The sequence below is a fragment of the Dromaius novaehollandiae genome, chromosome 1, assembly GCF_036370855.1.
Source record: "Dromaius novaehollandiae isolate bDroNov1 chromosome 1, bDroNov1.hap1, whole genome shotgun sequence".
NCBI lineage: Eukaryota > Metazoa > Chordata > Aves > Casuariiformes > Dromaiidae > Dromaius > Dromaius novaehollandiae.
In genome coordinates, this window is record NC_088098.1 from 194375947 (window position 1) to 194400401 (window position 24455).

The 24455-nt window shown below is 35.1% G+C and overlaps 1 protein-coding gene across 4 annotated transcripts in view; it reads right to left on the reverse strand.

Annotated features, from left to right (window-relative positions):
- The window catches only part of PDS5B (PDS5 cohesin associated factor B), a 108209-nt gene that overhangs the window by 53233 nt on the left and 30521 nt on the right, over nucleotides 1-24455 (reverse strand). For all 4 annotated transcript variants that reach the window (XM_026108867.2, XM_026108866.2, XM_026108864.2 and 1 more), the window contains exons 7-13: nucleotides 19481-19561; nucleotides 17078-17218; nucleotides 8979-9094; nucleotides 6923-7017; nucleotides 4673-4818; nucleotides 3318-3469; nucleotides 1465-1578 (exon numbers count right to left, since the gene is read on the reverse strand). In XM_026108867.2, the coding sequence (XP_025964652.1) occupies nucleotides 1465-1578; nucleotides 3318-3469; nucleotides 4673-4818; nucleotides 6923-7017; nucleotides 8979-9094; nucleotides 17078-17218; nucleotides 19481-19561 (845 nt within the window). The remainder of the gene's footprint in view (nucleotides 1-1464; nucleotides 1579-3317; nucleotides 3470-4672; nucleotides 4819-6922; nucleotides 7018-8978; nucleotides 9095-17077; nucleotides 17219-19480; nucleotides 19562-24455) is intronic.

Sequence of the window (24455 nt, forward strand, 5' to 3'; positions counted from 1 at the left end):
TCAACTTCAGATGACTCAGGAAAGTGCTTACCACCTGAAATTTCATTGCTCTGTGTGTCAAAGCCTAAAGTGTTTCCTACTGGAGTGATATGAAATCGGTCAAATTAGACTGGAATGAAGTGAGATTTTGAAATGAGTTTCATTTCAGATGCCTAACTACACTGCCTTTAAAAGAGGGAAAACAAACTGGTATGTCTGGGCTATAAAGAACTCATTTGTACAAGCCTGCGATTATTCTTCTAAAAACATTCCAGGGAGCAGGCTAAAGCAGATGTTTAAGACTTTTATCATCAAAACAATGTCTTTCTTGCATATAAAAGGCAAGTAATGGATCAACAAATGGTGAGGAATAGGCAAGATTACACTTGCAAGAAAAGCATTAGAGACATTGTACAAAACTGAAAATTAGCACACTTTCTAGAAAATATAACCTCTCGGGGGGGGTAGGGAGGAAGAATCACAGCATTGTTTGAACAACTTCTAGAATCCACAAGTAACAAAAGTCAGTTCTATTAAACTAATTGACTATACTAAGTTTATAAAATATATACTGTCACATATGGCAACAACAGAAATTGGAAATTATTTGTTGCCCAAAATAACAAGTACTGAAAAAAAAAACCTATGTTTTGTATTTTTGTTTAACCAATACTAAAGAAATCTAATACAATACTAACCATTTTTATTTTTAAAATATTATTCTTAATTTTCATATGTTATACCACTGCAGTATTTTGACCCAGGTAATACGGCAAATATAGGGGATTCAAACATCATTTTATGGAGTATTTGAAAGCTTTGGGGTTTTTAGCCATTCTATGGTATACAGAACTTTTTCCAGTCTGCCACATGGGAAAAAATATATTCAGTTTTCAAGCGGCATGCTACCATTAAACAGAAGCAAAGTAAAACCAGCTAAATTCAATCAAATTGTGAACGTGATACACAGAAGTAAAATTATCATTAGTCAAATTCATTTTCTAAGCAACAGAAGGCAAGTATTGTAGCTCATAAGACAACCATAAATAAAACACACAGTGAAGGGAAAGAGGCCAACAAGTAATTCCTTTCCACCTTTAAGTCATCCTGGCTGCTAAATGAACAAGTAAATTAAGTCAGTAGTTGTCAGATAGGTCTAGGGCTCACAGATGCTCCCACAAACTTACGCTATCTTTTTCAGTGCATAGAAGGACCGAAGTGCACTCAAGCTTTCTTCCAGACCTTCAACACTTTTTAGCTGCTGATGGTTAAAAGGTACCATGCCTTGTTAGAAAACATCCTACTATTTTTTTTTCCAAACTCTCATTTGAAGAATATATACTGATGCTATATTCAATTTACTGATAATTCGTGAACTATTTTTGTCCACTGGCTTAGGCCACTCATAACAATTTAGAATTAACTTAACTTACAATAATAATCCTATTATACAACATTTCGTAAGAAGTCAGTAACAGCACATACTTCACAGCATTTGAATCCAGTGTTGCATAAAGGTAATATAAACATTTCATTCGTTCATTTGTTTCCAAGTTGTGAGGGACCATGTACTGAGCAAAAATGCGTTCAACAAGTAATCTGAAAGACAGCATTAAGGAACTTAAATGATAAGGCAAAAAAGGTCATAAACTGCTAAAATAGTCATTCAAAAATTCTCAGACTTACTTAGATATCAATCATTGCATATAGAGACCAGGCTATTCAAAGAAAAGTTAAAGGTCAAGTCACTTAATTTCCAATAAAACTCTGTGTAAACAACAAAAAAAAAAAAAACCAAAAAAAACCCCACTATCATTATGGAAGAGGTAACACACAACCATTAATGTTAGCCGTAAAACTATTAAGAAATGGTATTATCAAGATCAAATGTAATAATCTGGATAGGAACCAAAGGATTTTAAGCAAAGAACGTCTCTTAATTATCAGCCCAAAGAGATGTTATTAGTGAATTTCATTAATGTCACTATTGGGATCAATAATTTATTTTCATTAATGGGCCTAAAATATAAACAAAATATCAGGTGTTATAACGTGTGATATAATGAACACAAAGGAGAATTCAGATATTAGTCAGAAGGAATTGAATTTTTTTCCCCCAAGGATTGAGTTTATTCAATTTCTCTTGCTTCAAAAGTGAAAAAATACAGTACATTCACATGGAAATTAACAAAAGCTTCTGCTTTTACGTTTTTACACTGAGGATGCTTATTTAGAAACAAGAGGAGAGAAAGACTGGGTCTATCAGTTACCTAGGAAATACTGTGAGCCAAAGGAAAACCGAACCCCTGTTGCAATCTTAAATACCAAGAAGGCCCAAGCCTTATGTCAATTGAGGTCAGTGTCAGCAAAACAGAGTATATGGGTAGTATAAACTAGTCATTTAAGTTTAGGCTGGAAATGAGAAGTCACACATAGGCATAAGTTAAAGTCTTCCAATTGGAGCAGGTAGTCAAAATCCAAACCCAGCTAGTTTAAAAAAACCTCCAAAGACGTGGATGGATGGGACTGGAACTGGTGATCTGAACAGCTCCTTCCATTTCTGTGGTACCATGACATAGTTGCTTATTCTGGAGATGAATTTTGAGGGTGCAAGTTTTTGACAGTATTTGTATGGGGTTTATGTCATTTGTGTTTGATTATGCTGCGAAAGCCAAAGGCCCACTTCCAAAGCCTACAAGACCCCTTGATTAGTCAAGGCAGGCTCGTTTCCAAAACAATGGAAGCTGCCCCAATGTGCAGCTGTGCTTGAACTCAACCCACCTCTTCACAAATTTACAGCTAGGTTGACAGAGGCACTGTTTTCACTACAAATCCAGAGCAAGGCTCCAATTCATAGCCATTAATAACAAAGGAAAACTAAATTTTTACAGAGTGAGATGCCTTAACCGTTGTTACTCCATTTACTAATTAGACTCATTTTTAAAGCATGCAGGAGCAACATGCAGGTCCAAAGTTAAAGTAAGTTAAAGCAATGAATTTATTGAATTTTAGCGTAAAATCAAAAAACTACTGAAATACAGATGAAAATCTTTCTTACAGAAGCAGTTGTGAAGTACAGCTAAGAATTTCAAAATATTTCAACCTAACTCACTTTTTAGAATCACTTGTGGCCTTAAAAAAAAATAAAAATAAAAAAAAGCAAAGGAAAACACTTGGCTACAACCGTATCAGATTATGCACTGGATCAAAACATACAGGATTAACAAGTCTCTTCATTTTTGTCAGTGCTTAAGCACAAAGAAAAACAATCTGCATACACATTACCTCACTTAGTCACAGAATTGCCTAGCTTTTAAAGGAAATAAAGATCAACTTACCGGTCATCAATACTGTTTTGATAATATATATGCAGAAGTTTGTCCTTGATCCATGAAATCTGTTTTGCAGCTTCTTTTCCTGCTTCTGACTGTAATGAATATTTCTTGTATATCTGTGCAAGTCCCATCATAGCTTCTTTCCTCACTCTCCACTTAAAACAAAAAACAAAAAAACAAAAAAAAAAAAAAGAGAAAGAGAGAAAGAAAAAGTATTGCAGTGTAACAGCTCAAAACTCAAAATAGAAAAAAACTGAGGAATTTCCTGGTAGGTATTTCTGATTCTTTCCAAAATAAAATATTTTCATTTATGAAAAAGTTAGATTGAATTTTAAGTGCAATATTTACTCATTAAAACAAATATTGCATCATGTGTGTTGTTGCTACACATTTCAACATCAGTAACTATTATGCATATATGTTTCCTTGAATTTAGAATTTAATTTCGAATTCAAGCTGGCACCCTTTCTCAGGGATCTACACTTAATACCTGCCTTTTTTTTTTTTTTTTTTTTTTTAATGATTGCAACAGGGGAAAAGCATGTCATCAAATGAAAAAAAGAGGAAAAAAAAGATCAGGTGATAACAGTAATTGTAAAAGTTTGTCTTTAACATCCTTTAACATAGCAGCAAATAATGTGAATTTTGCCAAATAATGAAACATGAATAAACTAAATTTCAGGGATATTTAACTTTGAAAGCTACTACATTGACTTAAATAGATCACTTGATGGCTGCAAAAGCAGGCAATCAGGCTACCTTTGATGGTAGAACATTTTTCATCAGTAATCTGAAACACATTTTGAATTCTTCTTTCAAGATCTTTTACAAGAGATGTTAAAATGTCTTAAAAGTCTAATTTTACCTAAAAAATATTATTAAAACTAGACAACATGAGTGACATTGTTTTGCTTCAGCCTATTAGAATTTTTTTTGATCATATTATCTTAAAGCACAAAACAGCACAATGGAAAATATGGCATTCCAGTCAAGGGCAAAAGATGCCTCATACTATTTACAAATGACTACTGCACTGAACACAGCACTTTGTCATGGATAAATCTGACCCATGAGCTGAAGCAGCAGTATTCTATCATGGTGCAATATCATTTTTTGTCGAAGTGCCCCTGAGAAATACCATATAACATTTTCACTATCAAATATTAAGCAAGGTTTAATTAAACAGACAGCTTCATAAATTTTTGCATTATATTTGTTTTCATACTTAGTCATTTTAAAAATTAATTCAGTATTTTTAAGAAGCATTGTTTTCAAGAAAAAGCATATTGAACTATAATAAGATACAGGAGACTAGAAGTATAATACATAATTAGGTAGTAATAACGGTTACATCTTACCCGCTTGTCTAGCGTTCGTTCTCTGACAAAATTAAGTAGGTGATCATTGACAAGCAAAAGATCTTTTTTAGCAGCAGTAACTATGGAAACTATAACATCATGCCTAATGGCCTCCTCAGGATCATGTGACCTTACTTTAAGATATTCTGAAAGAAAAAATAACAGTACATTAGCAACTACTATAGCCCAACAAAATTGTATCTGCAGAGCAGAACAGCTAGTATTAAAGAACTTGATATCTGGACTAAATATATTTTAGAAGTCTTACTTCAGGCTAGAGGCTACTCTTCCTACAGACTTCACGCCCTTTGGTTGTTGAAGCACAGTAGGTGCACTCCTGAACACAAATTCTGTTTTTATATTATCCGAAAGGAATCTAGTTTACATGCTCCAGGAACACTCCACAATGTGAGCCAAAGCATGGTAAGTAGGAAGGGGAGGGGGGGAAGCTTCAAAAGCATGCTCCTCAACCAAGCTAAAATGCTTATTTGGACATATGCTACCTTATTCAATTTAGATAAAGTTTCTATGCTGTTTTAGGATATTGCTACCTCTTTGATACTATCACTGATCTCATACTAATGACATTTTAATGTTTCTGCTTACAAGTGTCAAACATTTAGCTACTTATTATCATTTCAGAACGCTGCCAAAGTACAAAACAGATGGAAAAGTTCATTTATCTTTTTAGAAGTGAATATTTTAGGTTAATTTAGAAGCAGTACATAAATGGTAGGAAAACGCACACAAAAACAATCAAGATCACTGTAGCTAACATTACAAGGTGAAGAGTGTCAGGAGATACAAGACAAGGAAGGAGAAACAGCACACCCAAAACACTTGAGAACAACTTGAATAAGCAAATACAGGATGCCAACTCAAAGTATGCTCTAAATAAACTAAACAGAGGTTACTCCACACATTACTGTTCAATGACCGGTGAAAATTTTCAAGCTTGAAATACTAACCATTAACATTACTGGTAATCAGCACAAGTATTGAAAATGCACATAAAGAGATAAAGCTTTGCATTTATGAAAGTTACAAGATTTGAAAACCAATTATTTAAAATAAGTTAGCTTTGACTTTTTTCCCCCCCTCCTTTAGCACTTTTGATCTGCGGGGAAAAAAATGCACTAAAAATAATGAAGAACAATACCATTACCCAAAAGTCTCCTGTTAAAACAACAGTGAGTGGCAGATATTTTTCGAAAATTTGACTTTGCTAAGTGCTGGGAGGGGAAGAGATGTGGGGCAGGCAAAATGACATTTCCCAAAGGATACCATTAGAGGGGGCACAAAGTCCTTCATCAATGAAGAAGAAGAAGAAGAAGAAAAAAAAAAAAGCTTGGAACTACATTTTTGATAATGAAAGAGGAAATCTCTTTACCATTCCATTTAGAAATGTTTTCAGACCTTTCAAAACAAACAAAATAAACAAACCTCCACAAACACAACTATGAGATGGTTCTAGTCTGTCTAATTTAGATGCCTATCTTCACAACTCTCAGCAAGCATATAATACCAAATACGGAGGACAAAACCATACACTTAACAGCCCCTTAAATTCCCTCCTTAGGGCGAACAGACAAAGATACTACCTCCAAAGAATTACAAGAAGTGACCATTCAGTGATAGGGGGAGAGAGAGTGTCTTCATAGAAACTTTGAGGGAAAAAAAAAAACCCCCACAGTTTCTCTAATTATGCTTTTTTCAGTAAGACATGGGGAACAAAAATATGAAATGCTTTTATCCGTTCAAGTTGCCTTCTTCCTAGAGAGGTCCTGAATTACAGGCTGTGTTTGATTTGAAGGAGCAGGAACCGATGGCTGTGGTCACAGTTACCAGGACTGTTTTCATCTTTTACAGAGACTATATAACATATACACGTTTCAGCTTCCTGGAACTGAAGTCTTAGCTCTGCACCCAAATTCATAAGCGCCATGACCCCGGTTAGCCAGATTGCCTTTGCCCGATCTCATGGTGCTTGCATTCCCAACTGCTGTTGAAACTTAACTACTGTAAAAAGGGAGCATGTTCTCTTTCATTAAGGCATGTGTGTGTGCAGTCCCCTTAGACTGAGAAGAAGCTTCAAAGGGAGGGACTTAGTCTCTGTGACTTAGCACTTTCACCTCAATTATGTCCACTACAACATCAGCCAAAGCTACTTTACAACTGCAACTAACCTACCTGACTTTTCCAGGAGACTTAAGAATAATTTTATATTTTAATGTTATAGTAAATCTGTACCTGTTAAGTCTTTCGCTAGATCAGGATGGTTCATAAGGCAGTGGCTCGCAAATTTCACACATTCAAGCCGAATAGGTACATGGATATCATTAAACCTATTTAGAAACAAGATAACACATTAAATAAATCACTTCCACCAGAGCAATTAGTCTACTACTACACACAAATTAGCACTACGAGCACCAAATTAGCAATAATCAAAGACTTATATTCCCATGTCTTAGGGTAGTTCTCTTTTTTCGACTTATGCCATCCCAGCCCTATTATAAAGGACGCAAACTTGAGTAGAAACAATGTAGTCCTACATGTTTCATTCTGCTTTAAGAGCATAAATTACTGTCAACAAATTAAACAAATACACTGTCAAAGTCTAGGCAGCATGAAGTAATCTGCTTCAACAAAAATATAACATGTAGCTCCTTTCCTATTCTTACAACTTTCTCAAATCCTCTTAAAACACTTTTATGCTTCCAATGTACAGTTGTATGCATAAAACAGTTCTGATTTCACAGTGTTAATCTGACTGGTCTTTTACTTTAAATAAATAAATTAATAAATATATCCTGTACTCATGTAATTAATTCACGTGCCAAACACAAAGAGATATATCTTCTCCTCGAATCCATGAAAAACTCCCAGGAACAGTTATTTAACAGAAAGGTGTCTCGCATATTAGCTATAATTTCTGTAATGTTCTATGTATATAAACATGAACTGTGTAACACTGACTAAAAAATTGTTTGATTTATTGTGATACTCTTTTCCTCTTTAAACTATACAATACACAGCAAACTAACAAAAGCAACTAACCTAACACAAACTCCTTCCAAGATGGACCACTTCAACTTGTGCAAGTTAATTTTTCAAAGACCGAATTACATTTGATGCTTGAAAACTAATGTTTTCTCATGTTTAATTTTTATGCAAGTAATTTTGTAATAAAACTGTTGATGTAATGAGTTACAAATAAATCTTTAGAGCAATTAAATGCATTTTCAAGCCATCTTCAAAATCCCTGTTTTTAAACAACTTAAAACCAAGTTTTAGAACAGTTTTTATTTGATAAATAGGCATTTCTGTAGCAAAAGGTTTTAAAGAATACTTATTTTAGTGAAACCCAATTCTAAATCAAGAGAATTTAAGAAGGGCTCTTTTAATAATATCTATTATTATTCTGCGAGGATTTCAAGCAAGTCTTAATTCATGTATCTGGTCTCCAAATTCATAACTAGCTGAAATCAGTAATTATGAACAACAGATTGCACATGGTCACATTGCTTCTTCACATTATTAAACAATTTAGTATTTTCTTTCAGGTACAATTAGATCTGGTATTTTTTAGTTCATGCAATATTTTAAATAGTCACATTAAAGAGTCAGTCCTCACTTCAGTTTTAAATGTAGAATTTCTCTAGGAACATTCTGGTTTTGATCTCATTGGATATGAAAAATATTTTAAACTACTGCATTTGTAATAATTTATACAGTTTATCTTCTTTTATTCATATTAGAAACATTTTCACCATAGTAGCCATAGTTAAATTTTCTATTTATTAGCACCAGTAAATGTTTCCTATTTCTCACTGGCAGAATATTTCAAAAACAGATGATTTGCCACATTGTAAATACTATAATTTTTTAGGCACTCCAATCATTCAGTAAAATGAAAACAGCATACAAATATCATATACAAAGGCCTCAAGATCAATTGGTAGTATCAGATGATACTATAATATATAATCTATAGGATGCCGTTCTAAAATTAATACATCATTGATTAGTTTCACTTGTGAAGAAAAAAGTGAAACTGTTCTTCGCAAAGCAAAGAAAGTTGCAAAAAATGAATTAAAAAAAGGGATGATTCATAATCATGCACTCTACAGAATCACAGATGTCATCTCTTTAGCATTATCTGCCAGATTTCAGGAAAAGCAGCAGAACAAACCTCACATTTAGTTGTATCACTTATCTAAAAACAGGAAAATTTGAAAAATGAGAACTTATACTTCACTGAATGTTTTTCCCCTCCTGGGAAGGGAACTAAAATAGCATATACCTCCCCAAGTAGCACTGCCAAAGTGGTTTGTTTTGAGATGCCAACTCCGAGTCCTTCGCCCCAAACATTTTTGCCAGAAGTTTTACAACCTGCAGGCGTTCTTCATTGTCATTGCTCTGGAAAATGAACACATTTTTTATTAAAAAAAAGTCTTATACAGTTATTACACTGATACATGCAAACGCCTTCAGAAAAATTATAATATGGATCAATATACTTTTCTTATATATAGATAATGTGTTCCTCAAGACAAAAGAACGTTCACTAATACAGGGATAAGACAAAAAAACGAAGGCAGTGAAAGTAAAAAGCAAAAGGTAGAGTATCTTGCTGAAGAAAAACTGGTGAAAATACTCAAATGCATAAGCTAATTTAACCCTCAAATACAGTTGACTGATGCTGTTAAGAAATCCAGTGACCAAGGGATACATCCCTATATAGACTTATGCAAATTCAAGCACAGCATTAAGAAAAGGACTCAACTCATTCTACTTTTGTCTACAAATAAAAGCTTACAGTGCTCTAGAAACGTCTTTAATTACCCAGTGCAAATATGAATAAAAGGTTCACAGACACTGAATTTTGGCATTAATAAACTAATTTTACAGAAAAAAACAACCTGTAACAATGTGGCTCAAATACTGGGACTTTACTTAAGGTGACACATTTTCAAAAGGAACTATTCACCATAACTCTAAAAAAGAAGGAAGAAGGAGAAAAAAAAAGTTTTCAGAAAACAGGTTTTCAGACTGAGTACCCAAAATCTGTGATGCACAGGATCTCGTCTCTTCTGACAATACAAGCCTATATTTAAAATGCTGAGTTACAGCAGATGCTTTTCTTCCATACTTAAAACTAGCACCAACGTAGAGATAAAGACCTTCTCCAGTGTATTTTGACTAGTATCAGTCTGCATTCCACTTGCTTAATACAGTACATGGCATTTGAAGTTTAAAACATAAGTGCGTGTTAGTATTTCTGCAATTAGCACACACAGTTCACCACATCATCTGCTTTGCTTATGGGGGGAGAAGGGGGAAAGGGAGCACCACCACCACCACACAACCGACTGCAACACTTGTTTGAAAAAGCAACAGCATAAACAAGGTGATGTTAACTAGATATTATTCACCCCTTATACTTCTGTCATCTTGCTGGTATAAAGATGTGGAATTTTTGAAACACTGTTCTCTCCATCTCATTTGACATCCTTATTAGTTCAACACCAGGCTTTTGAATTAGGCCCCAGGAGGAAGAAATAAGAGCACAATGTAGCTGTCATCAGAATTCTCTAATAGGACACCATAGCCTCAAATACCAACTACTTCTGTCTAACTCTATGCCATAAATGGGCTGCACAGTCTTCCAGTATGTGCTTTTGATTCAGCTTCCTAATAATAGTAAAAACATATGTAAAATTCTTGCAGTAATAGAGCAGGAAAATTAATTAGGATGAGGAAATCTCAAACACTGATATACTATCTGCATTACAAGAGACTACAGTTCTTCTAAATATATTTTAGTATTTTCTATTAGTAGCATTAATAGCTGAAGCCATAATACTTTTTCCTCTACATTTGACTAATTTATCTAATTAAAATGCCAATTCATGTTGGTAAGAGCCATCTACAACCTCCTGCTCTTATTCTGCACAAAAAGGTATCTTTTTCCCCAGACGAGTTTTGGGTTGTAAGTTTCCATTACAGAACAAATTCCTGCCCTTTTGGTTAAGAACCTGGATTTGTCTGGAGTTTGCATCAGTCCAACCTCTGCTCGCCTCACATTCCGTGCACTCCTATTTAAGCCGAGAAAATGTTAAAGATACTAGGCACCTCTGAATTTCTCTAGATAGCTAACATGGATCCAGAACAAGGTTCCCACAGTGACAAAAGAATACACTGAACACTCAACTACATTCAACTACACAGCTGGAAATACAAAAAAATAGTAGTAATAATTAAAAAAACCACATCATTAACAAATCAGCCACAAAAGAAGCTTTTGCCCTATTAGACAAAAGATCCAATTACAAGGCAACGCCCCCACCATGTTTCTAGATCTGGTCGTAGAAACAATGAATACTTGTCATTACAGACAAAGAGTATCAGGTAATTTCTAAACTTGTGCCCAGGAGTTGTTTTCCTTGAGATATTCTATAATTCACTACAGATAAAGACCAACATGTAACTGTTAAATGAATGCACCACCGCTATAGCCTATTGCCTGTATTCTACTTGTATCTCTACTTCTCTCTCTCTTTTTTTCTTTTTTTGGCAGGGGGGTGGATCATAAACTCCAGAAAAAAAATTTATCCTTCTCCACCCTATGGCACATTTTGTACTTGACCATGTTCTCTTTCACCATGTTTCTTAGACATGATCCAGCACTCTTTATGCTTAATAGTCTTATTAAGGATTTGCCAATAAAAATTGACATTGAACTCTTATTTTCAGCTTCCCCATATCCAGCTGTCAAGATACACACAGCTGCTCTTCTGCCTAGATATTATGGACTGTCATTAACAATAGCTGAAGTTGATCAGAATACAATGATTAGCAAGTCCAAAAGACAACACTGAGGATCTGGAGGATTTGGGAGTGGAAGTGGACACAAGACATGAAATTTGTCAGAAGTTTTAATTAGCATGTCCAGGAAGAAAGGCAGCTCTGAATAAAAGTCAACATGTTATTAAGTAAGTATGGTTTAATAGGTCTGTAAAATAAAAAGACCTATAATCCATTATAGCTATTTCCTAAACACCTTGCTCATGAGCTTTTCATTCTCCTGAATGATATCTGAATTTTAGGAACTGGTATTACTGAAAGTGAATATCAGTAAAACAAATGCAAATGCAGCAATATCAATTTTCTTTACAAGTTCACCTACACAACAGTACATTCTTATCTCTGATCTCTCCTGCACCAGTAATGCTTCTGTGTCAACGCTAGTTCTCTAAGCACATCACTTTTTAATGCCAGGATCACAGATTAATGACTGAACCTCTCCAAGGGGAAAGTTAAATGAATTCCAACGAATGTTCTCCTGCTAGTCTAACAGTCCCCTTTTCAATAAATAAATAAAATAAAATAAATTTTTAAAAAGGCGGAGGGGAGCAGGATTACTTACCCATAAGATATGACCCTTCCGCATGAGAAGAGAGGAGTTTACTCTTGCAAAAATATATAAAGGGTAACTAGTTCATCCACTTCTGTTTGGTACATGACATAGCACACACCTGACACCATTTCAATTCTCATCAAATGAGAGATTCCTGGCATAGATAGAGCAGGAAAAGCAACTGAGGGAGTAAAGCATACAAAGACTACATATTTCAAAGAATACCAGTTATTGCCAAGTAACCTTTCACTCTTCAATCAAAGTCAACACATACAATTCTCACAGTGGGTAAATTACCCTGGCACCTCAAACCTCATGAGAAAACAGCAGCAGCACTACCTCATGACCAGGCTGCATCACCACGAGTTATGCCAAAAGGGCAAGGTGCTTGAACACTAGGTGGCCACATTGTTTACACCCAAAATAACAAATAGGCATAGCAGCATTACTGATGCATCTAAGCACTGTCCAAGTTCCACATTAACAGTTTCATAACCATTCCATATGTAGTCAAATATTTATTTGGTCACCGAGAGCAAAGCTCTTGGATTTTTCCCACAGTGAAAAGGGACAGTCTAGAACTTCCATAAGAGCCTAGACCCATGAAGATGAACCAAGAGGCCTCCTGCATTGAAGAGCACAAATGAAGTTGAGAGAGAAAGAGCGAGCGCACGTGAAAGAGCGAGCACGCGCGAAAGAGATTTGGATCCTGTCAGGGAACAGTTCACAGACACACAGATACTTCGCTCACCTCTTCAAAAAAATCTATGAGCCAAAGAGGCTGAGAACAAGGCAGTCCAGTCAACTGGACAGTCAAAGGGCCGCAGATATTGTTCAGTGAACGCTCATCTGGCTTTTGGGAGAAAAACACCACTTTCTCGTTTCCAAGAGTTACCACAAAATGGCTAGAAGCAAAGAAGAAAGACACCACATGGAAAATCTGGTTCATATATCAAATACACAGCCAGTGGAAACCTTGCTGACACCAGCAGGCTGTACCAGCATTTTGCTTTGGGTGAAGAAGTACAGCTGGAATGGCTCCCCTTAGTGAAAAGGGACTTGTCTCATTCACCAAATAAAATTCTTCAGTAATTACATGGCTCCAGGACCAGAACAGCTGTCTCCTTGATGCATTTTCAAATAAAAAGGAAGGTAAGAAGAACTAGAGCATATTCCTCTACAGGTACTGCAAAGGAAAATTTAAGCCTTGAGTAGCTGGAAGCAAAACACGTATGTTGTCAGAACATAGATGTGGACTTTCTAAAGGACCATCTTTCTAAGTCTTTAACCACATTATCATTCCTCCAGGAATTCCTGTCTACTCTTGTTCAGCTAATAATTTCCCACTTTTCTGTCAAATGACATCCCAGAAGTAATAATAAAAAAGATCAGATTGTCAGTAACCAAGTTCAGTATGATCTGCCTTTAGAAACCCCATGTCACATTATTCTTTTCCTATATGGATGCCTAATTATATCCCAATTTGCTCTAAAGCCCTGCACGCTGACATGACATTCTTTGTTCTTCTTGTCTCACAAAACAGTATTAGTAAAAATCTATTTTGCTTAACATCTGTATGGTATTAACCATTTACCATTCTCTATTGGTAAAAAGAAGTTTCAGACAATGTCAAAAAAATCTACAAAAAACAGCTCATAGATAGAATAGGCTCAAACTAAAGCAAAACAAAAGAAAAACTGAGATTTTTTTTTTTTTAAATCCACGCTTCATTGAAATGATCAAAAATACTTGGTTCTGTTCAAACTCATGCAGAACTCACCAAGTTCATACCTGAAAACATTTTTTAAAGCATCCTGCTGACTGGAACACTTGGCCTATAGCTTAGAAGTCATCCACCGTAAGTTTACTCCATTTGGCCAAAATCATTTTAACTCGCTGCTTTTGAAGCCAATCACAAAGCAAATACCAATGTTTTCAAAACCACAGAAAGCAATTACTTTATTTTTCTTTGAAAAGTGCCTCATATGTCCACTTCCATTTGCTCTGTGCACATAAGCTGAGATAATTCTGACACTTGGTTCCTCAAAACTGATAACCCAACAATCAAGACAGTCACAGCTTTCCTTCAACATGGTCACCTTTAAAAGTAGTACAAACACCTTTCGCAGCAGAATAGTAGTACAAGATCTTGGTATACTACCCATCATAAGCTTTATTTGAGTATCTGCCCCCATATCGACTTCTATCACAGTGTATATTCAATAGTAGCAGCAGACACTAACTCACAGAACAAGAATAGAACATCTCGGTGAAACTATGCACTTGACCTGAACATACCCCAGAAACCTCTACTTAAATACCTATTGGAAAGCCCACAGAGCCTGAGCTCAGGTGGCAAAACTCAAACTATGAGCATGGATATGGATACACTGTTATGTGCCAAATCTAGACAGGCCAAAAAACATCCAGACAAGCTCTGAATGATATGCAGAATTAAAGTTCATGTTTACTGTATCAACTTTAACCAACTTGTATGAAAAAGATCTTTCTGCTCTCCCATATTTAAATGTGGGCTGCCAAGTATCTTCTTCTCCTTCACCATCCACTTGACCCAAGGCTGCGTCAAGTTAACAGGGATGCCATTGTCCAGTTTTTCTTCAAAGCAGCACAGCATTAGCCACCTTCTACACTATGCACCCTTTGCGCTTTAAGAATTACCGAAATCACTCTCTCTCAACTGGCTGAAAGAGCTTCTCAACACATCTACATGTAATTTACCTGGACCTAAATTACAAATGCTTGACACTAGCAGCCCTTGTTTACTATAAAGCTATAACTATGGTTGGAGTGGAAAGTATTTCCATCACCAGCAAGTCTACATAATGAACAAACATACGTTGAGATTAGACAAGCCCACACACTGACTATATTTCATGAATATTTCAGAACACTCCTCTTCAAAATATCCTTTTAACCACACAAAGATTTTAGACCACTCCACTTAATGCAAACCAAGACTATCCCACCCTAAACAGAGTTTTTTTCCTGTAAAAAATGGGTCAACGTACATTTGGCAGCCAATGACAAAATACGCATGTATTATTTCTCCTTTTAACTCAGTCATCAAACACACACATGAAGTAACAAGATGATTCATATAGCAGCTATACTATGCTCTGAGAATATTCACAAGCTGTACTTAACATATTACAAGACATCAAGGAATAAATAAAAGCAATAAGAATGTAATTGTAAAAATGTACATGTCTATTGGAAACAACATTCCATTACAATGCACAATAAAAATGCCAAACGTGAACCACCTTATCTTTAAGGGCTTAGACTACAAGTCTAAATCTTTGTGTAAAACTACACAAAGGATTACAGAGATTAAAAGCCAAACTACACAATAATGAATTGACAGTTTCTTTAGTTGTGTGATTTAAGAGTACACTGAAGAAAGAACGAAAACACACACACGATAAAGTTTCTTAGAAATTAAGGGATATGAAGAAAACATGGAAATACTGAGGACTGAAATCACTCAGTTGAAGGAAAAAGCCCAGAAAAAGGTTGGGGGTGGGCAGCAGTTTGAGGGGGTTTCTGACAACATTAGGCTACTAAACCTATCAAGTCCAACAGGACATGAACAAGAAGCTTGCATTCAAATATTGAAATACGATGAGTAAATGAAGGAATTCATGAAGGGGGACATATAAGCGCAGGAAGATGATCCAAGAAGCTGCAATTTGAAATTAATTAAAGATGGAAAGGTTACTTTAATTATGGCTATGAAAGAGGATGTTGCACCACTTAAGACTAAATGCCTTGAATAACAGCTTCAGCCATAGAAGTGTTTTTATTTTGGTGAAAATGGTAATTGTTCTCCATCTGTAAGAACAGGAATTAACAGCTGAAAAAGCTCTACCTTAACACATAAACAGCAAGTAGTTAATTGAACCCTACTTCTTTCAGAAAAATGAATGAAAGACAACATAACCACTAAAAACAATTCATCCAACAATCCAGCGTACCTATGAAAAACTAGTTAAAAAAATAAACAAATAAAAGGAATGGATGTGAACAAGCCACTACAGCAATAAATACTAAAATGAGAACAGGTCACAGATACTGCAAACCTAAAATCCATCCTCAATAATAAAAATACATGTGAATTTAAAACATCACCTGCTCCACATTAGCCCTTAAGTTTAACAACACATCACTCTCGAATTTAGTAATACAAAACATTAATCTGATTCCCTGTTTTCATAGAGACCCCGTGGAATGACAAAGAATATGAAAAGTTAGCCAAATAACGGGAATATCAAAATTATCTCCATCACTTGAAGAAAATCCATATACTCTGCAGTAACAGAAAGGCAAAACCAAAAATACTCGCTGAAATAGATACAGTCTTAGTATCAGCTGTCTTTCAGACATAAGAAATCAGCTTCAAAAAAAAAAAAAAAAACAAACAAACAAACAAAAAAAACCTTAGAAGTCATTGAAGCAATGAATACAGGTTTCAAGGTCCAATCCTCTGTTTTCCATCTGTCACGTACCTTCTAATCAGAGCCAGTTCATCAGTTTCCATGAACATGGAGCCCAGTTCTTCCCTGCTAAACTTCACTATTCTGAAAGGATACAGTTTCTCTGCCCAGCTAGCAGTACAAAGCATTCTCAAATTATCAAAGCCCTTCATGATGAATACTACAGTAAGCTAAGCAACAAAAACGGTCAGATTCTCCAAGTCATCAAAAAACATTTTGCACCTTGAAAGACATAAAACTCTAAAAGCCCATATGCACACATACACAATTGCTTAATATGTTTAAAGTCTAATTACTCTTTTAAGTACTTTTTTGAGAGTTTTTAAAACAACACTGAAGATGTGTTTTACACTTTAGCATTAGTTTTATACACAAAATAATTTGTGATGACCTTGTCAGTACAGAATCATATCAACAGTCAAAACAAATACTTTCCACCTATTTGAAAGATGGATAAGAAGTAATTACCTTAAGTTTGAATTCAAGCTGTGGTAGAACAGAAAGCAAGAGGTGACTGTCAATATTGTATAACTCCAGAATTAAGTCAAACACGTGCTCTGACAGGTCACTAATTGATGTTTTCCCAAGCATGAGAACTTGATTGAAGAACTGGAAAGTAAAACAGAATATATATATCAGTATCAAGAAAAAAAAAGAATATACACTCTTCTAAATTCTAAGCCTGACTACCACTAAATTTACCTTTTAATCTTACAAAATAATGTATTTCTTCACAGTAATAAAAAGGAATGATCAAGATTATGTAGTAGAAATTTTAACATATAATTCTGTTTTATAGTCAAATTACAGATAAAGGAAATGTGACATTTAGTTTACTACAGCAAACCTACAAATAATAATTCAAGCAGCAACACAACTTTAGAAGAGTTCCAGTATGTCAGATCTTTTTATAATGTGCTTATATTTAGGGTTATTTCACTATAGAGACCAATAATTTACTTTAAAAGCATTCCAACCTTTTAGTCAAAACAAGACTTAAACAACTGGCTAATTACCACACAACTCAGCTGACAGTTTAAGAAGTTTTAAGTGGAAGCGTAGGAATTAGTAACCAACTACTCCAGAATTTATATTTCTAAGCAGTGTAATACAGCTGTAAAGCAATTATTCTTTCCAGGTAATCTTGAGGGGTTTGAGGCAAACTTCACACTTTCACTTGCAGAAAATATTTTCTAATATCAAGGATTAATTACACACTACTTTCTACAATACACTCTTACAACGAAGGGGTAACAAGCAACTAAATTGGAACGTACTGGTTTCTATTCTTAGCGGAGAGGACACAATTTGGAAAAGCTGTCGTCTTTTTGGATTAAAACAAGTGCAGCTAAACAATGTGACTAAACAAGTTATACTATTTCTATATACCAGTAAGGTGGCAGAATACATTTAACTAGCACTGCAGCTTCTTAATCCCCAGTTTGGACAGACGAACATAACTACTCTCCGTGCCTGACAAGGTTAATCATATCAGTAAAGACACTACAAACCTGGGGGGGGAAGAGTCAACCAAAAAAGCCCACACATTTTTAAGGTTATCAAGCAAATCCCAGCAGGTGATGTCATTAAAAAAAAAAAAAAAAAAAAAAAAAAAAAAAAAAAAAAAAAAAAACAACAGCAGTTCCTAGTAATCTTGACTAGGAAGGAACTGATACGTATATCTCATTAGAAGTTAAGACTGTGTAGTGACTTGGAGAAAAGCTCTGCTTTTCCTGGTGAACAAACAATTGCCTAGAATGTACATGTTCCCAGTTAAATAACTGACCCCTACTGTCTCTAGTACATTTTAAGAAATAAAGCTACTTTTAAAACAAAGAAACCAGAGAGCATAGTATTTCCATTTGTGGGAAATCAAGAACAGAGGAATATATGTATGCGTTCTTCATAGGAGGAAGCTTCTCATTGTAGAGACTTCCTTAAGACCACAAAAGGTCACCCAGCTTGTAATTTAACTTTACAGCTGCACAACAGTAGGTTTGACTAACAGGTTTGGAGTGAGAGTTTTTACTTGAAGAGGACACTATCTTAATCTTAGAAGGTACTCACTTCCCAAGTACCATGGGTGTTACAAGTCTGAAAGCAACAAAAAACATCGAAGACTTTCAATTATTTTCAAGCTCTTAAGGTTTGGGGTAGCTGCAATAAGACCTGCTAAATCCTTAAGTACAAAAAAAAGCATGGGATTGAGGGAAAGGGAACAGAAAATTTATTCTGTTAGGTAACTTGACTTGGAACAACATTCTCATCTGATCTTTCCTTCCTCTCATCCCTATTCTCCTGTCTATGAGGCCTTCTCACTACTTTTCACTGAACTCAGCTACTCTTCAATCCACTCATAGTTTTTCCTTCTTACTCTCTGTTCTTCGATTCTGTTTCATCCTCCTTTCCTGTGATTATGGCATTAAAATTATACTCTGTCTTCACTTCTCTTGGCTTCTGTTTCTTCTCCTAAATAGTCTCATCTCCTCACCATAAAAGTACATTGCCCCAGGAATAAAGTATCTTTATTTTTTAATCAAACAATACATACAAGCACATTTAGTCTTCTAGTCACATCAGGGATTAATTAAGTGTAAGGTCCCCCAAGAGAGCAGAAAGTAAACTACCCATTCCATTTCAGAAATCGAAATTGCTAATGGCTTAGTAACTTCTATACAGTAAAATATTAGACTCAAGGAGAGAAGTTGGGCAGCACTTCATTAATATAACAATTCTTCCCTAAAAGACAACTGAGAGTTTCCAAAAAGTTACCCAGTCCTATTTGAGTATATGCCACTTATCCTTTTTTAAATACAGTTTAGTCTTTGGAAGTTTACTGATCTCCTCCATATTTGTTTAGTCTTCACTTACATTAGTTATATACGGCTCAATTGCTTGAGCTGTCCTCTTTAGTAATGCCTTCGCCAAATCATAGGCTTGCTTGTTTAAGTTCTGAAAAATAAACAGAAAAATTAAGCACTTGTATTAATCTTAAAAATAAATATGATTATTTAAGTTTACCACATATTAGTAAATGAAAATACCATTAAAGAAATAGCCTCTTGTCTTTATATGTTCCATAGTGAAGATAACGCAGTCAAACCAAATCTAGTCCAAATATACGTTTTACATAGAACAGCTTTGAAATCTCTATTGACAAAGTTGAGAAAACAGTTTTTCCTGGCAAATCAGGGCTTACTTTTCAGTCGCCTTTCTGAGCCTGACAGCCAGCAATGTGAATTCCTGTATTCTACGATCACTCTTTATCACCTTCCCCAGACACCAGAAAATCAACGTAAAACAACACAGAGGATTTACAGTCAAGACAGAAGCAAGCCTCCAAACAGGACTGTGATAGAAAGCAGAGCAAAAGCCTCCCTTCCATTCTTCCCTAGCAGCAAAGGGCCACCTATGAAGGGGTATCAGCATAGTGTCTCTATAGTATCTCCCACAGATGCTTGACTGGGTGACTGAGGTTGGGGGGTGGGGGGTAAAAATCTTAGTCCACAAGCAAAAAAGAGGTGAAGGATACAAACTGACTAACAGAGCTCTAACGTAAGTTTCAAAAAACATTTCTATCCCTTCATTTCTGTAGTAGGATTATCGTACCTACATTATTGTTTCCTTCCCTTCCCAGCACTAATTTTTCTACCAGCCTCTGGCTGGCTGCTGTGTTCTTTTCCTCAATGTCTATATTGCACTTTCTTCTGAAAATTTCTTTTTATAAATTACTGCAACTCAGCTATTGTGACACACACCACAGCACATTTCATTAGCATGTAGAAGTAAAGTAAAAATGTTCAGTAGCTCAAAACAATCTTTTTAATAGCTAAAATGTCTCTGTGAAAAGCTGGCATTCCTTATTTTGATTAGTCTTTGCAATAAAAAAAATTAAATCAGCTGCATAGTCCATTTACAAGAAAACAGTTAAAAAGGTAGTTTTGTTATGCACATCACCCATAAAAGGAAGGAAACTTTTCATCATAATGAAAAGCAAACGCAAGATATATTATCACCAAGAAAATGACATTATTTCCTTGCCTGCATACACTTCACTTCTGTGTAGCTATCTGAATGAGCAAGGCAAGATTTGCAAAAGGATAGAGAGTATCATGTCTGAAATCCTCAAAATTGAGTATAGAACTACAGGCTTCTAAACAACATGGAGAACAAATTAATGTTTTCCATTAATATAAAACAAAAGAAGTTTCTGATTTGCCTATGGATAGCAGTAAGTTAGGTGACTGAAGTAAAAAAAGACTGTGAAGACAATGCCTGAAGAATCTGTTGTACTCAAAACCACTGTAGAAGGTGAATAAAAATTTCAGTTCTGGAAAGATACTAGATACTTGTATGAAATGCTAACATAGAAAGAAATTATTAAAACCAAACTACAATGAATTCTACCTTCTTGTAAAAAGCTACATGTGAATACGAATGAGAATAAACTACACTACTGTTTTTCATAAAAACAAAACAACTATTGGAAAAACTAAACTATAATCACCACAGCCCACCATGAATAGGAGAGATATGAAGGCTAAATTTATGCTGACTTCATGCTGTATCAGTCAAAAGCGGTTCAGCAACAAGTTTTCCTCTGGTAATTAAATGGATTTTGCTCACTTAAAACTCTTTCTTTCTAAAAGTCATCTGCCGTTATCACAATCAAGAAGCAAGTAACAGTACTTTCAAGCAGATCAATTAAACAGTAATCAAAGGAAAGCCAAAAATTATTAAATTTAAACCATTAACTAATTTGAGACACATACTAAGAAATGAAAGACTCTCGCACAGAGCCTTAGGAAAGGTAATCTGAAAAAACTGAGGTGATCTTTCATAATTAAACCACTCCAGGCCAGGCAAAATATCTCCCAACACCTTAACCTCAGCTCAGATGAATTCTAGAAATAGCTATTTGCAAACTTGAATAAAGTATTCATGTTACTCCTCATTCTATCTTAAAAAAAAACAAAAACAAAACAAAAAAAAACACTACACACAACAACCTGTGAAAAACAAAGTCTAGATCACAGCTAGATAAACAGAGCTAGCTATTTCTTCAAGCCTCCTGCATTTGATTTAGCTGTGCTGATAGCCATGGCCCTAAAATACAGGGAGGACAAACTTTCTGAAAATAACACTGCTGAGAAAGTCTTAAAAGCATTATATGTATATACATAAGAAAATTTTCTTCTTTCTTTTTCCAGCTGTAGCATAAAGGCAGAAACAGGAAAATGCAGCGTTGCCTTAGTTCAAATGAAAACAGGAGGAACCTAGGCCAAATCCAAACAGGTTCACTGGTCTTCTACAAAAGGTCAAAACTATCTTTTTGACCAACATAATACCCATAAAAATACTTCAAAATTTGTATGAAAGGAAAGACCTAATTTAACAAATCTGTTCTCTGCATATATCTAAACTCTTGCTAGGTTATCCTCAGTTCAATCTTTCCATACATTGAGGAGCAGAGGGAGGGGAAAGACATGAACTTCAAGATCTTTTAATGATTTAAGAAATCCCTCATTGATGGGGACAATCATCTTAATCAGAACGTCCCTAAAGGCACATGTGCATCCAGTAGGGATAAGCTTTCAAGAGTTCTGCACTGGACAGAAACTAAGCCATCTGATTCACATGCTGTTTAAAGAAACCATTAATAATTACTACATTTTGAAGGAAAAAGCAAAAATAAAATGGACTGATCAGGACAAACAAAAGAAGAATCCACAAAAGGGCAGAATGTAGATCAAAAAAAGTCTTAGATAAGAGTCGAGAAATTAGTATTACTATACAAAATAGACTACATAATGTTATAAACAGACATTTTTACCAGAAAGCCTCCGGTTTCCTTTCAGAGAGAGAAAAAAAAAGTAAATAAGGGAGAACGTGTTTTTTTAAATTTTTTTTAAGCTCAGAGAATTTCAGCAATAATTATTGGAGAGAGACCATCTTCACCAGCCATGAATTCTCTCCATCTCAGTTGCAACCATTATTTTTCCATACATACAGCTGGCATTTCAAGTTGATAAGCTTCTGGGAAAATACTAAGAACCTCACTATTTCATTTTTTATATTTGTTCTCTTCGAGAATTTTTGACAAACTTATGCTGCAGATGAAAGAAGTAGTGGCAATCTCTCTGACAGGGTGACACAGACATTTTGGGGAATATACAGATAACATTCTTCAAGACTGTTGGCCAGAGAGCCAAAAGCCGGTTGTGCTGGCACAACAGAGTTGGCAGAGCTGAAAATGCATGCCTACTTTTTCAACTGCCTCTCAATGTTCAGCTTAACACAGCTCAAAACAATTTGTTAATTTTCTTTTCAAGGATGAGTACAAATTAATTATCAAATGCAGGACCCTTATTTTTCCCCCAGAAGACTAGCTAGCATCAATCCTGTCCTTTTTAATTTTATATCTTTAAGAGTGAAATTAAATGTTAAGCCTTTTTTTCCTGCTCATCTAGAGCAAATATTCTTCAAAAATGTAAGTTTTAACATTTTATCTCCTTGTAATTTGTAAAGGTCTTCAATTTTGTTCTGATTATCAGGGCACAGTGGCAGAATTTGTATTCAAGAGAACTTCAGAAAGCAGTTTCAACAGATTCTCTACAGCTGTTAAATCTGGGGGCAGGGGTGCAGAATAGTCTTTTAAGGATGGCTGACAATAAAGAGGGAGCTTGGCTGAAGTGTTGCCAAGATAGATAACACTAATTATTAAGCAAGCTTCTAATAAAGACAGGTGAGGAATTTAATTGTCAGTATCACTTTTGGGGGAGATAAACATGTAAAACATGTGGGATGTGCAATGTGCGTTTCCGTGCAGTACACCTGAGGCTGAATCATAAAAACAGTACTGTCAAATGAAGTTGAACACAGGACACACTATGAAACAGAACAGATGCTTAAAAACTAAGAAAATACAAAGTAACCCATTTTGCATAATTCTGTTTTTATGTTTCTTGTATTCCAAGGCTTTACATTGTAAATCTGAGTTTTAGCTACGTAAATTTCAGTCCGACTTTGGCACGAGAGTACTACGATCCCTGAAGGACACAATTAAAACATTTCCGATCAAGAAAACCCCTGACCACTATTGAGCAATTAGTCCTTCACTGTCAATGGAAAAATAATTTGCACTGTTTATTTACTAAAATTGATGACTTGTGGTAAGGCACATTATGTTGTGCTGCACCTTATGAAAAGCCTATTCAACCTCTTCAGGGATGCCACAGTTTCAAAAAACAGTATTTTGAAGCTGCAAAAACTTCTTTTCCACATTTAACTTATAAGAGCCGACAAGAAGAGTTCACCTTCACTTCACTTATTGTAGCTTTTAAAAATGCAAAAAAGTCTTTTTTGAAATAAGAAAAAAAGAAAAGAAAAGGCTATATTCAGGAATAGTGCTGTCGGAGGACTGCCAGAACTGGACAGAGTCCAGCTAAGTACACATTTGCTAGATAACTTCATACAACAATATTTTTTTAATCATACACAACTCACAAGGTCTTGTTCTTGCCCATAGCCCAACAGATTCTAGTAGAACACAAATAGTTTTCTGAACAAAGAAGTCAGACTTTCTTGCTTTTTAACACTAAAATTTCATGACACACACACGCAAAGTTTGAAGTTCTTTCTCAGGTCAGCAGAATTTTTTTTTTTTTTTAATAAAAATATTGCTTACTAAGGTAAGACAGCCATCATTTTGCTCTTCATGCACCACCCTTTCTGAACACAGTTACTTCTATGGCTACATCAAAAACACACCAATGTGCTTCCAATGACACAAAGTCAACATATTTGAAATACAATAGATCCATCTGCAAATCATCTGTTATAACAG